Source organism: Atta colombica, unplaced genomic scaffold (assembly GCF_001594045.1).
Source record: "Atta colombica isolate Treedump-2 unplaced genomic scaffold, Acol1.0 scaffold210, whole genome shotgun sequence".
In the NCBI taxonomy this organism is placed as follows: domain Eukaryota; kingdom Metazoa; phylum Arthropoda; class Insecta; order Hymenoptera; family Formicidae; genus Atta; species Atta colombica.
The window spans coordinates 2,292,846-2,306,238 of NW_017259306.1; the positions used below are offsets into that span (position 1 = coordinate 2,292,846).

Consider the following 13,393-nt stretch of genomic DNA (forward strand, 5'->3'; position numbering starts at 1 on the left):
AAAAGAAAGTGGGTCTTACTTGAAGTGTACAATATTCGGGTGATTGAGTTTCCGCAAATGGCGTATATCAGTCTCTTTCGGTTCTTTTACCTTTTTAACAGCTACTATTTCCTTATTTAATTTACCACTAAATACTGCACCTTGAGCCCCAGATCCGAGCCATTGCAGCTCGCTGATTGTTTCGAAAGCTATCTCCCAATCGTCTGCTAAAAAAAGCAGTTCGTACAAATTTTTCTAAATGTAATTTACAAAAATCTTTTCAAAATTACAATTATTATAAACATTTAAAGCAAAAAAATCATATAATTTATAAATTTGATTTTAAATACAAAGTTAAATTTAAAACTAATCTTGCAGATTATAGATTTAATCTATTATTGTTGCTTCGAATGATTTTTAGAATAGTCATAAAACTCATTAAGAACAGTGATTATAAGAATAATACTTAGCCATTAATTTCTACTGCACGTAAAATAAAACAAAGTTTTATACAAAATATTTAAGATTTTCGGCCCACTACAATTAATTTAAAAAGAAGAGAAAAAATAATAGGTAAAAAAGCCACATTGAAACTTACATAACTTACTTGAAAGACCCTTAATTTTTTCATTAATAGCAGCCTTCGATAGCATGGTCCAAACAGGACGCATGCATCCCAAGATGCCTTCGACCCAACTCGATCGTTGAGAATCGATGCTTTCCGTTTCGGGAACACATTTTGTCGCAGCGTCACTGGAGTTACTCGCGAAATTGAGATGATTACTATTGGGCAATTGAACTTCACGCAGTTCGGTGATTAGCCGTTCAGGACTTCCCGCGATTTCACTCAGCTGAGCCAGCTCCTCTTGGATGCATAGCATGCTGAAATTTTATGTATATTACATATTTCTGATAATAATGCCTGACAAATCATTATTGTGTACGTTATTGTAATGCACATTTATCACAATACATTACGCTAATATTAGAAATAAAGTCTAGATATCGAAGGTAAAAGATTTAAATTAACCGATAATAAAATTCCAATGTATTATGCATAAGGAATACATACATATGTTCCCAAATAAGTAATTGGAAATTTCATTCACAATTCAAATAATCGAAATGGGTAAAATTAATTACGAAATTAATTCCATTTTTACATATGCTTTATTTCAATACGTTTGAATATCAGAATAGAATTATTCACTTTAAATATTTGTAACAACATAAGTACATTATCTCTACTACATATTGTATTTATTTCAATATAAAAAATTATATATTATTAACACGTTTTATCAAACAAAAAGATTTATGAAATAATGTTTGATTGTTAATGTAACCATTCATTATAAATAGAAAAATATCATTCAAGATATATTAGACGTTTACAAATTACGATTATTCAATTTATGATAAACGGTTCTAAATAATATATATGTTATATATTTCTTGAGAATTTCTTTTCTATTAGAAATTAATACACATTGTATTATTACAGTAAAAATTCTTTTCTTTTCCTTTCTTATGAATTTTAGATTTATTTCTCTTTTTATTTATTTTCTCAATTTTTTTTTTTTACAGAATAACTTTTATCGTGCAGTGTAATATAACAAAAGAAATTTCTATATTTTTGCTGTTGTTTTCTTGTAACAAATGAGAAAATAATTGACTTAAGAGAGTGAGAGATTGATGTAAGTTGCATTAAGAATCATCTACAAAAAGAGAAATCGAAAATTTATCTTTATGCGGACCAATGAACGATAAGAAACGACATATATATATTGCATGCCAGTGATATTAATCATCAAATGATCTTATTCAAGCCAATTCAGTAATGGATTTTCGATTATCTACAGACTAAGATCTGAGTATTTAGAGAATTAGACTATCTATACATATAAGTCTCAAAATTAAATTGCATTTATAAATCTCAAAATCCATCACTGTTAATATTCAATACGTTATTGAATACAGCTGCATATTTGATATCATTAAATTATTATTGTTATTACATTATTTATTTTTACCACCAAATAGCACACGCGATGTCGATACAATTAAAGATATCGAATATTATTGCCGGAATCTTGGCATTTCACATCAGTTATCAGCTATTTGGTTATCCACGATAACAAATAATAATTCGTACGAGTAAGTTCATAGTAATTTATTTTTAAACATAATGATCAAAGTGAGATATGAGATATCACCCTCGATAAAACTTTTATAAATTTTAAAATTTATTTTAATAAATTAAATATTTTACAGACAAACAATACAATTTTATTTCTCTTTGTGTTGTTTGTTAACTCTTATTGTTAGTATAGTTCCTCTTTTCTTCGAAAATTCACTTTATCTGTTTCGTCTTTGTGTTTCAAGGACCGTCAAAAGATGATATTATACAGATAACAATTGTATTGCCTCGTTCGCAGACGTCTTTCCAAGGCTACACGTGGCAAAAGGTTTGCGTTTGTGTCAATGACTTTTCACAGCTAACATACTTAAGTGGTGGACATATTTATCTACATTTTTCTTTCTCTTGATGAATACGCTCATCTCAAATATGAGAAAGCTTTCATTATTCCAAATTGGACATCAATACCTACGTATTTACAGGAGAGGAACACAAAATATTTAATTAATCTCTTGAGAGACGAATTTTTGAAAATCAGAAAAAATTATTTTATATGATGTTTCATATGTATTTATTTAAAATATAATGAATATAAAACTAGAATATTTGCTATTTAATTTTTTGTTATTTTTACTATTCTATTATTTTTACTATTCCAAGGAATATTTGCTTCCAATAGTATTGTACTTCATTAAACAGTCAAACGTTAAATAAAACTAATTGTACACACACACACACACACACACACACACACACACATACACACGCGCGCGCGCGCGAGCAAATATCCTTCAAAAGATTAATAATATTTTTTTATAACAGATCCTTCGACTGATTTTTTCTCTTACTGAGATATTAATACTAAAAGCTTCTTATATAGCTTTTTAATTGAAGATAAAAACATTTTGTGAAGAATAAATTTTTGAGTTTTTATAATTTCAAAGATAAAGAAAATAAGCGAACGAAACATAGTTTTGTGCCCAATATTTTTGGCAATAATAGCTAGCTTTTATTTAAATTTAATTAAATCTTATTTTTCTAAAATTTTATTATAATACATCTATATCTGCGTATAAAAAATATATTAGTCACTGTGCGTATATATGCAAAAATGATTTTCCCCAAAAATTTTTCCTACGAGAAACAATTACGAATAAATTTGTTAAAGAATTTCTCGGGATTGAACTTATTGAACATCTTATGTGCATTGATATCACATTTGCATCTTGGAGATTATAGAGTCATGTTCTCTGCTATTTTGACTGATATCTACGATGCAACTTTTCTTGTCTAAAGTAGAGATTAATAATTTTACCGGCATGATATCATCAACAACGTTATCGAATGTTTTATTCGTTACAAATCGTAGCTAAAAACCTTTGAGCGGAATGCAACAATGTAGAATGCAACGCGGATATCGATCGCACTCTTTACGTCGCAACTGCATTACACATGTACCTATAGATATATGTTTCTAAATTTAATTCTCGACTGATAGTACGTCATGCTCTATTAAGTTCTTTAGTGTCTCATAGACAGATTCTTTCACACTTTCATCTTTTTTCAAATGTATCAAGTAGACACACGAAACAATAAAAGTTTCAAACAATTTTTCAATAATAATATTTACTTCACCTTTGTCCAAAGAATATGCAGTATTTATGTATCATAGAAATACAAATATATATAGATTTATTTATGTAAAGTATATATGTATCTTTATTTGTATCAGATTAAACAATGTTATTTGTAGTAATGTACATGACAAACGAATGTTGGTTATATTATGAATTCCTTTTTTCTTAATTTCTTTTTTACATATATTAAAATATTACAAAACGATAAAATATGTAACAAATATTTGTTAGTTTTGGATTATTTCAATATAATGGAAAATCGTTAATAGTTAACTTAAGGCTAAAACAACTCATTGATAAAACTTTGTTTTTGTAATTAAATAAAAGAAATTTTTCTTTTATTTAAATTCTTTGTTTCTAATCTATCTAAGATTATATTTTCTTAAATATAAGAGAGTTTAAATAAAATTTTATTTAAAAAATATATTGATTATTTAAGAATAATCTAAAATTTAAAAATAGAAACAGCAAAAGAAGGAAATTTTTCACTTTTCTTTTTGACGTACAATATAAAGCTAACTTTTCAAATTTCATTTTTTTCCCGAGATTTTGCAATAATTTCTTTTAACATACAATGCGTGAAACGATCTAAAATGAGAAACAGGAATTTCATACGCGCGCAAAGAGAATTACATAAACAAGCCAGAATGTTGTGTTTAAACTGATTATCAGCTGTTGATTTTATTGATAACCGATACGCGCGCGCGGAAAAACATTCAAAGTACGCGACAATTTTACTCAAATTTAGATATGTATATGTAAGTGATAGTCCCCGACTTTATAATGGAATAGAACTAACTGATCACATCGTGAAAAATATCAAAACTGCTCCGATATACAGACTGGCTTTTTTTTCACGCCAACCAACGTTATCACGTCGCGTGCTCAAACGATGACAGTCTCGCTTGTTATACATATTATCGCTATATATCGTAGAGTGTCAGTTGTATTCATTAGATATGTTAATTACTGCTAAAAGTCTGGCGATAAAAAATTTTGATCTTATAATCGTAAGTTCCCAATACGAACATGTACCGAAACTAAAAAGAAAAATTGAAAGAAGGTATAAAATTGAGAGCAAAAATCAGGATTGAGAAAATTATTTATTTTATAAAAGTAACTTCTTTTGTTATCTTTTTTTGTGAAAAATAATTCATTACTTGTGATTTTAACAAGTAATGTTTGTTATTATTATCATTACAAAAAATAATGAATCGTATAATTTCTGTTATTTTTTTACTAAATTTTGATGACTCCTTTTTTAGAGTGGCAATAATCTTGATCATTATTAATTGACTAATTCAGCACAATTTATAGTGCTGTATAGATTAAAATAATTGTGATTAATTGCAATAGTCAAACATAATATTTCTTTTTTTAAAAGAAAATTAATGCACATATTTTTCCATACATATTTATTGTACATATACAAAGTAATGATTATATTCATTATCGTTATCCAAAAAAAGTAACTGCTTATCATTAACATTACAAATAAGATAATATAAAGTTGTCGTTACCCAATTATTACTTAAAAAAAAAATAATTATAATGATGTTAATAAATAATATTCTAATTTTGAAAAAAAATTTTGTTTCGGCAAAAAAGTTATATTTAGATATTAAAATATTTCAGATAAGAGATATAATTTTAACATTAATGCAAGTTTGATTTTAAGATAATTCTCTATTCCTTAATAAAAAATAAATTGAAGTTAATGTATCTTTGAACGATAAATTAGCAATTAAAGATAAAGAGTTTGAGCTGAAATTGTTATTTTTATGAAAAATAAATTGTCACGCTAATATTAATATATTTCATTTTTAATACGCCCGAAAGTGAATTCGTACGAAAGTGAACTCAGGGAGTACAGCGCCGTCATTCAGTCAGCAAATTAAAAGAAATGAAGTTACTGCTTTTTAAGAAAAAAAGGATGACAAAAAGTTACCTTTCAAATATTGAAATAGTACTAAAAAATGATTTTTCAATAAATTTTTAAAATAATTTAAATCAGTTAAGCAAATAAAAACAGTTGTTTTTATTTTCCTGTTTTGAATAGTTTAAGTTTAGTTTACGTAGTAAATTTTTTTTCATAGCATGAACTTCAAACGAAAAAAATCATTGAACAATTAAGTTGAAACAACGATTCATTTTAAAGATAATTATCCAGCAAAAAATATAAATTGAATAGAAATTGATTTCTGAAAGTTTGCACTAATATTTTGTAGTCTTATTTTTGTAGTCTATGATTTTAAAATTAAAATTGCATATTAAAATAGATATTTTTTGATTTGGTAATTACAAATCAATTTAATATTTTAAAATTAAATTAAAAACAATTTTTTAAATATCGGACAATAAAAGTTCTCGCAAAAGTTAAGTTTTGTTATTTTGTTTCTATCTGGAAAACCATGTCGCTTGTCTAGTACATTCAGTACGCAAGATGCAAAGTAAAATCCGAATGTTTATGGGATTGAGAGCTTGAGTACAACTGCATGTGAATGAGATTGTATCGAGATCGTCAATTCGAACAGATTGAATGCAACTGACAGGCGTTGAGTCTCCTTGTGAAATGTTATCTCACTCGCATTCAGCGATGTTTCTGCGCGTGACATGAGAAATCACACGAACATTCATCAGACCATACTAACTGATGCTGTGAACAACAGTAAGAGAGTAATTATTATCAGACGAGATAACAAAATATAAATTACTTACAGTTTACAAATTTCAGGTCAACTCAGGAAAAAAAGTGACTGCAGTAATTCATTTTAAACGATTTTTTTAATAACTTGTAAAAAAAAAGTGATATGAAGTAATTTAAAATGACTGAATGGTAGCGCTGTCGGAGTGAGAGTGGCCTTGGAAACACGAGCGATATTGTCCTTGACAGAGGATTGCGGCGATCGCCGCGACTTCGAGATAAACGATTGTCTTCGACAGCCTTTTCTTATCATCCTCCTCTTACGAATACCTACGTAAGAAGCTAAGCGTAAATGTATGTAGGTACGCGCAAGAACCAACACGCCGTAAAATCGAACGAATCGAACAAATGTGCATAGTATGTACATGCACCGTGGCCTTCGTATCAGCTGTCTGCTGGCGTCATTCAATGAGAAGCGTGCTGATCGCCGTAAACAAATACACAGACTAACGGCGGACTGATAAATTCTTTACATTATCTAACATTAGTTTATATTACGTCATATAACATATTACTCTTGTCTTTCTTTTTCAATTTTACCTTGTATTTTATTGCTACTTATTTAATGAGTTAATTTCAGTATATTATTTCCTATATTATACATCTAATGTATTGTAGTAAGCGATCGTCAATTGAGCACGTCGTATGATAACGCTGTCTATATATGTATAATTGTTTCTTTTATATTCCTTTAATTATTCCTTTAATTGCATACGTTGCATATAAATTGTTGATTATTTCCTTGAAGTCTCCTTTTTTAAAAATATAACAAAATGTAAATATTATTAATATTTCTATTTAATCACAATTTTGATATTTCAAAAATTGTTTAATTTAAGCAACTCCTAGATATAAAAAACAGATTTCATTATATTATTTTTTTATGTTAATATAATTTAAAATAAAATGTTTTATGAATTATACATTTAAATAATACTTTTTCAATATAATAATAAATAATAATTTAATATTCTATTTTCTCTCTCTCTCTCTCTCTCTCTCTCTCTCTCTCTCTCTCTCTCATATTTGACCTTCAAAAAAATTTTGCTTGCGAGATGTCAATGGCCTAACCTCCTCTTAACAAATTTCTGGATCCAATGCAATATATCCGAAAGATGTATTTAAATTTGCATTATAATATATTTGAGAGATATATATATAATTATTTATATATCAATCTATACATCCAGGATATTTTGTGAAAAACGACAAAATATAATATATTTGAAATCTGTCAAATGTTTTAAAACTCAGTTTCTAAAAAAGATGAAGTACTTTTCTGCATCATTTTTTTGTTTCTCTCACAAACTCTGCAAACTCGCAAAAATTGCAAGTTCACCATATGGCTCGACGATACGAAAAGCGAAATTTGTATTTTTAACACACTTGAATCTCATATATATATATATATATATATAAAACGTTGATTGTGCAAGCAAATGCTATATAATTATAATTTTATGGAAAATAATTAAGACATTATAGAAAGTTGACGAAATGCATCAATTTTTATGAAAGAAAAAAACATTCGAATATTTATTGTTTACTTTACTGCGCTGGAATATTTCCAGATAACCATAGAAATACCCGCGACACAAATTCAAAAGAATGAATCTTTTTTTTACAAATGCAGATGATGATATACAATATCCATTCTTTTGACATTCATGTAGTAACAACACAGCATACTAGTCTAAAACTTTGTTTCTCAACGATCCGGAGAAAGTGGAGTCACTGAACAGAAAATTTCGCGAAATGTCAAATTCTAATTTTAATGAAACTTTGTACACTTATATAAATGTAACTCTTATATAAATAAATGAATTTACAAAACAGCAGTAGAGGCAAATAAACGTAAAAGATGAAATTACTTTCTATGTAAAGCAGTTTTTCATTATATCTCAAAAATACTATTTGAGATATCAAAAATGTCTAATACAAAAAGTTATATAATAAAATTATGTCTATTTCTATGTCAATAATATAAAAAAATAACGTTTCAAAATTTATATTTTCGAAATTATTTTTTAAAAAAGTTATTGACATAAATAAATAGAAATAAGAATAATAATTATGATAACAAATCTTCACATAGAATATTTTTTTGATATCTCGAATTGTTTTTAAAATACAATGAAAGGAGCTGAAAATTATTTTATGTATAAATAAGAGATGATTTTACTCCTTAAAACTATTTATTTGCCTACTGTTATTTTTTAAATTCATCTATTTATATAAGCTATAAATATACGGTTTCATTAAAATCAGAACTTGATACTTTGCAAGGTTCCCTTGTGATTCTTGTAAGATGCACGAGAAAGTAAACACATCGACTTCTACTGAAATATATTCTTATTATTTTCGTAAGATTTGTGCGAAGAACATGACGAATTTAGAATGGCATACTACTTAAGATTTACGATGGCGAAACTATCGATGTACCAGTCGATATATTTTGAATCTGTATCTGGAGCAGGTACAGAAAGATTTGATTACCTTTCTTAACGTCACTTTAACGATATTTTATCATTTGTAACAATCTCTCAGCAGGAGCGACGTCAGTGAGTGAAGTACCTACAACGACTGACGCAGGTCGGTGCGGAATGTCTAGTTCGTCTCTACGAACAGCCGATAATGAATAACGCCGCGCCGCAAGAGAAGACGCATAAGTACTCAGTATTGTTGATAAGTACTCGGAGCCGTTATCGCAAACGCATTCCAAAGATCCGGACAACTTTCGCGGAATACGTTATCACATTACAAAGACCTGGAGCGACTCTTCCATGGGATTCGTCTCGGTCTCACCTCTTCGTCGCAGCGCTGGTCACATCGCCGGATACTACCGCAACGGCGACGGCGGAGGTGTCGCCGGCGGCAGTGTTGTCGTTCTGCGTCGCTGGCTTCTTGAGGAAGAACCGCGCGAGGACCATCCCGTCGCGTACAGCATATGGACGTGCAACGGGAGCACTACTTCACCGCGAACGGCAATGTGGCCGATGAGAAACGAGTCGTCGTCACGTCACGTCACGCTATCGACCACCGATCGTTTCGGATCTGCGAGGGACACGCACGCACGCACGTATGAAATGTATCCCACTTACTGACGAACGTGTGGAACAGCGGAGATCGCAGAGACTATGGAGAGGAGCAGGAGGAGAGGACCAAGAAAGCCACCTTTGTCTCGCCTCTTTATCTCTCTCTCTCTCTCTCTCTCTCTCTCTCTCTCTCTCTCTCTCTCTCCTCCCTCTCTCTCTCACCTTATCTGTTCGCCACATGCTATCAACAGCGCTCACTCACGACGCAATGCGACGCGCGCTATTTCGAATTCACAAATGCAGTACAAGATATCTTAACATTCTCATCCTTTTGTATACCGATAATAGTTATAACATTTCTTTTACTCGTAATTTATTTCTTTTCATAAGAATATAAAAAAATCATATATGATGCAAAAATACGGAAATAATGGTTAATGCTGATTAATGTTTGACCGATATAAGACGTTGATATGAGATGTTAATTTTCAACGTTGAAATAAAACTGACAATTAATTAAGTATTAAGTAATAAATAATTGTAATTTTTTTCGCATAACATGCTATTTTGAATCTGTACGGGGAAAAAAGAAACAAAGAAGTGATGAAGATAAAAATTTTACTTCTAACATAAGAATGCAATGAAATAATTGATAGATACTACCGATAGATAAAAATCTAAATTTTAATATGCTGTGCAGCACATCACAATATAATCTTATCGAGAATGAACAGTAATGATGACCTAAAATTACCTGTTAGTAAATATATGAGTCTCTGGATGAGGAGACGATAAGACCACTCTGCTGACGTCCGCGGACGTTTCTGTTTCCTCAGTTTCCAGATTATACATTTCGGGTTGGGCCAGGGTCTCGGTTTCAGCAGGGGTGCGCATTCTCGCCTAAATGTCCGATTGATGACAGATCTGAAATAAAGTACTCCAATTTTGTTATCCTTAATTATTACCTTTAACGAATTTGCATGAATCACATTTTACAATAATAATGTAAATAATGTAAGAAAATAGACAAAAGGTAATGTTAGATAAAGAAAACGTAATATTGAATGGATAAAATAACACGTTCTCATTTTCATTAAATAATTAACCGTCATTTATAATAAATTTGAAGGTAATTACACTGAGAAAGAAACACTAAATTTTAATAAATATTTATTTGAATAGTATCAACTACAATTTACTTACAGTAAATAAATATTTATTCAATAAGAAAATGATAGTTAAGGCAAATCAATGATTTTTGTATCAAATTGTATCAATTACAATATCTTTATATTTAGTAAATCCAAATTTAATCGATACTATTCAAACAAATAATTTATTAAAATTTAATTACATTTCTTTCAGTGTAACTTGATTCAATGAAATTGAATTTACAAAAAGATCTTACATATTTCTATCAAAGATTATTCACGACATAGAGAAACAAATGATTACATTCCACTATAGACACAGTGAAATAACCATTATCAAATACGATTAAAACAAGATCAGTTAGTCACTTTTAATTTTAAATTTAATTTTATTTATATAAAGATTTTAATTTTTATGTATCGTTATGTATGAAACTGATTAAAGATTTAATTTTATTCCGATAATATCAATTATTTTATCTAATATTTGATGATATATTAAAAAATATCTGCGCGTGATTTTACCTGTTACCACGTTGGAATGAACAAAAAAACGAAAAGAGAGAAATAAGAAATCATCTTTGGCGTAATACCTGTAGAGAGGCAGCCGGATTTAATGGAATGCCGATCTAGTAAGAGGTGTGGTATTTGTGCCGTCCACATGGCACATACCAAACCTTAGCACTCATTTTATTTCATTTTATACGCGGATTTTTAAGCCCTGGACCTAATCATGTTATGCAGATAATTTACACGATTAAGCTATTTTCGAAACAATGAAAAATTTTGTGAGACTAAGCCGAAGAAAATATGTGAATGCAAGTAAAAAAGTCAAAAAGTATACAAAGTTATTGTCAAATAAAGGACCTCGTACTTATTATATAGAAAATTAGTCTCGGTGAGTTAATTTTCTATATAATACATAATATGTTATTATAATATGATGAGAACAAAAATTATCATAGACAAAAAGCTCAATAATAGTTTTTGAATAGTGAATACAAAATGTTTCACATCTTTAATACACCAATCAAAAACTATCTATTATTAAATCTTATATCTCTTTGATATCTTTTCATTACACTACTACGTTATAAGCTACATATGAAAATTAAGTCATTTCACTGAGAACAAATTTCATGATTACTGCAGGATTCTTTATGAAATATTGTAGTTTTCTTCTAATGAATTCGAATGAATTCGAATAAAAAATTCGAATGTACCGTTTAACAGTTTATGTTTGAACATTCCAAAGTATAAAAATGAACGTTCAAATTAGAAATTAATGATCGAACATCAACTTCGAAGATTCAATAACTCGTTTAATTTAGGGAACTTCTTACGAAGTTTTACATTAATTGTTTAATTTTATATTAATTATTAATTTAAATTAATTAATTACAGATAAAAACGGCATTTATTCGTTTCTCGAATTGATTAAAAGATCGATCTAAAAAAGATCTCTTTGAAGTTCTTGCAGATTTAAAATATAAGTCAATAAACAGGAAGAGAAATTATATACGTAATATTCCACACATCCCTTGTACAAAAGATGAAAAAAGAAACCAAGAACTCCTCCAGAATGAGTCACGCCATAGGTGCGCCCGCAATTAATCCCGTGCACCTGGATCGAAGTTTTACCAAGATCCAAGTTACTCAAACCTGACAACCCCTGAAAACATTTGATTCTAGCATACACACGCGAATATTCATTGTCAATATATATCATCCTCAGTAAATAAAAAATTCGTTTATTCTTTCTAAATTACTTGGTTGTTAGTGTTGTTACATTATTTTAATAATTTCGTTCTTGTATTAAATTTTTTAAATATACTTAAATTTATTTTAACAGCGTTAAAGAGCGTTAATAGTAAATGGACACGTGAGTGCGTACGTATAATAAATATAATTTATTTTATAGAGAGAGGGAGAAAGAGAGTAACCCTTTAGAATATGTAATATAATATTATAATGTATATTATTTGAATAGTGTACAATAACAATATATAAAAATAAAATTCTGTGGACATACATAATTCAATTTGCTCACATGACATTTATCTATTAAGACGCGAATATACGAATACTTTATATATAAATAAAAATATTAAATAAAGATTTCATGAAATATTTAAGATGAAGGGGAATTTTTAAAGCTGCATGAACAGTATTATTACTGTTGAATGTTCCGAAAAAATAAACAATGCAGTTATATTTCGAAAGTTTGCTAATTTGTTTGAAAAAAAAAATGAATTTTAATATCAGGGGTATACGCCCTCTGTTCTAATTCTATGCACCCTGTGTATACGTAAATTGCGACCTCGATCAGATATAACTCACATACAGCCATCTGACAGAAATAGCGAATAATGGCATCACATATGTTAGTTTACATACTCCACATGACTTTGTCTACAATATACTTATATTTTATAATATCGTATAATACTTTTTAACAAAAGTAGAAAAAAATCAGAAATGTCTCAGCTTTATTTTTCCTGTCTGTATAAATTTTATATTTTAATAATAATTACAAGATAGTATCATGTTAATTTTTATCGCTTAGATAACGAAGATGAGCTTAAAAAATCAGAATGTTTACTGAAATTTTGTAAAAAAAATTTCCTGAAAATTCCAGATATTCCAGATATTTATGTTAAAAATTCTAAGATTAGAGAATTTATTTATCTAACTTTGAAATGCAATAAATTGAAATGCAAGCAACGCAAACAAATATATATTATATA

At 28.7% G+C, this 13,393-nt stretch overlaps 1 protein-coding gene across 6 annotated transcripts in view; it reads right to left on the reverse strand.

Moving 5' to 3' along the window:
* The window catches only part of LOC108687645 (mitogen-activated protein kinase kinase kinase 13), a 27,188-nt gene that overhangs the window by 6,995 nt on the left and 6,800 nt on the right, over window positions 1-13,393 (reverse strand). For 2 of the 6 annotated variants that reach the window (XM_018193532.1, XM_018193529.1), the window contains exons 2-4: window positions 10,250-10,419; window positions 578-861; window positions 20-206 (exon numbers count right to left, since the gene is read on the reverse strand). In XM_018193532.1, coding sequence (XP_018049021.1) covers window positions 20-206; window positions 578-861; window positions 10,250-10,389 — 611 coding nt within the window. In that variant the 5' untranslated portion in view covers window positions 10,390-10,419. Of the gene's footprint in view, window positions 1-19; window positions 207-577; window positions 862-8,956; window positions 9,070-10,249; window positions 10,420-13,393 lie in introns of those variants that run through there. The other 4 variants (XM_018193533.1, XM_018193530.1, XM_018193531.1 and 1 more) reach the window with 3 other exon arrangements.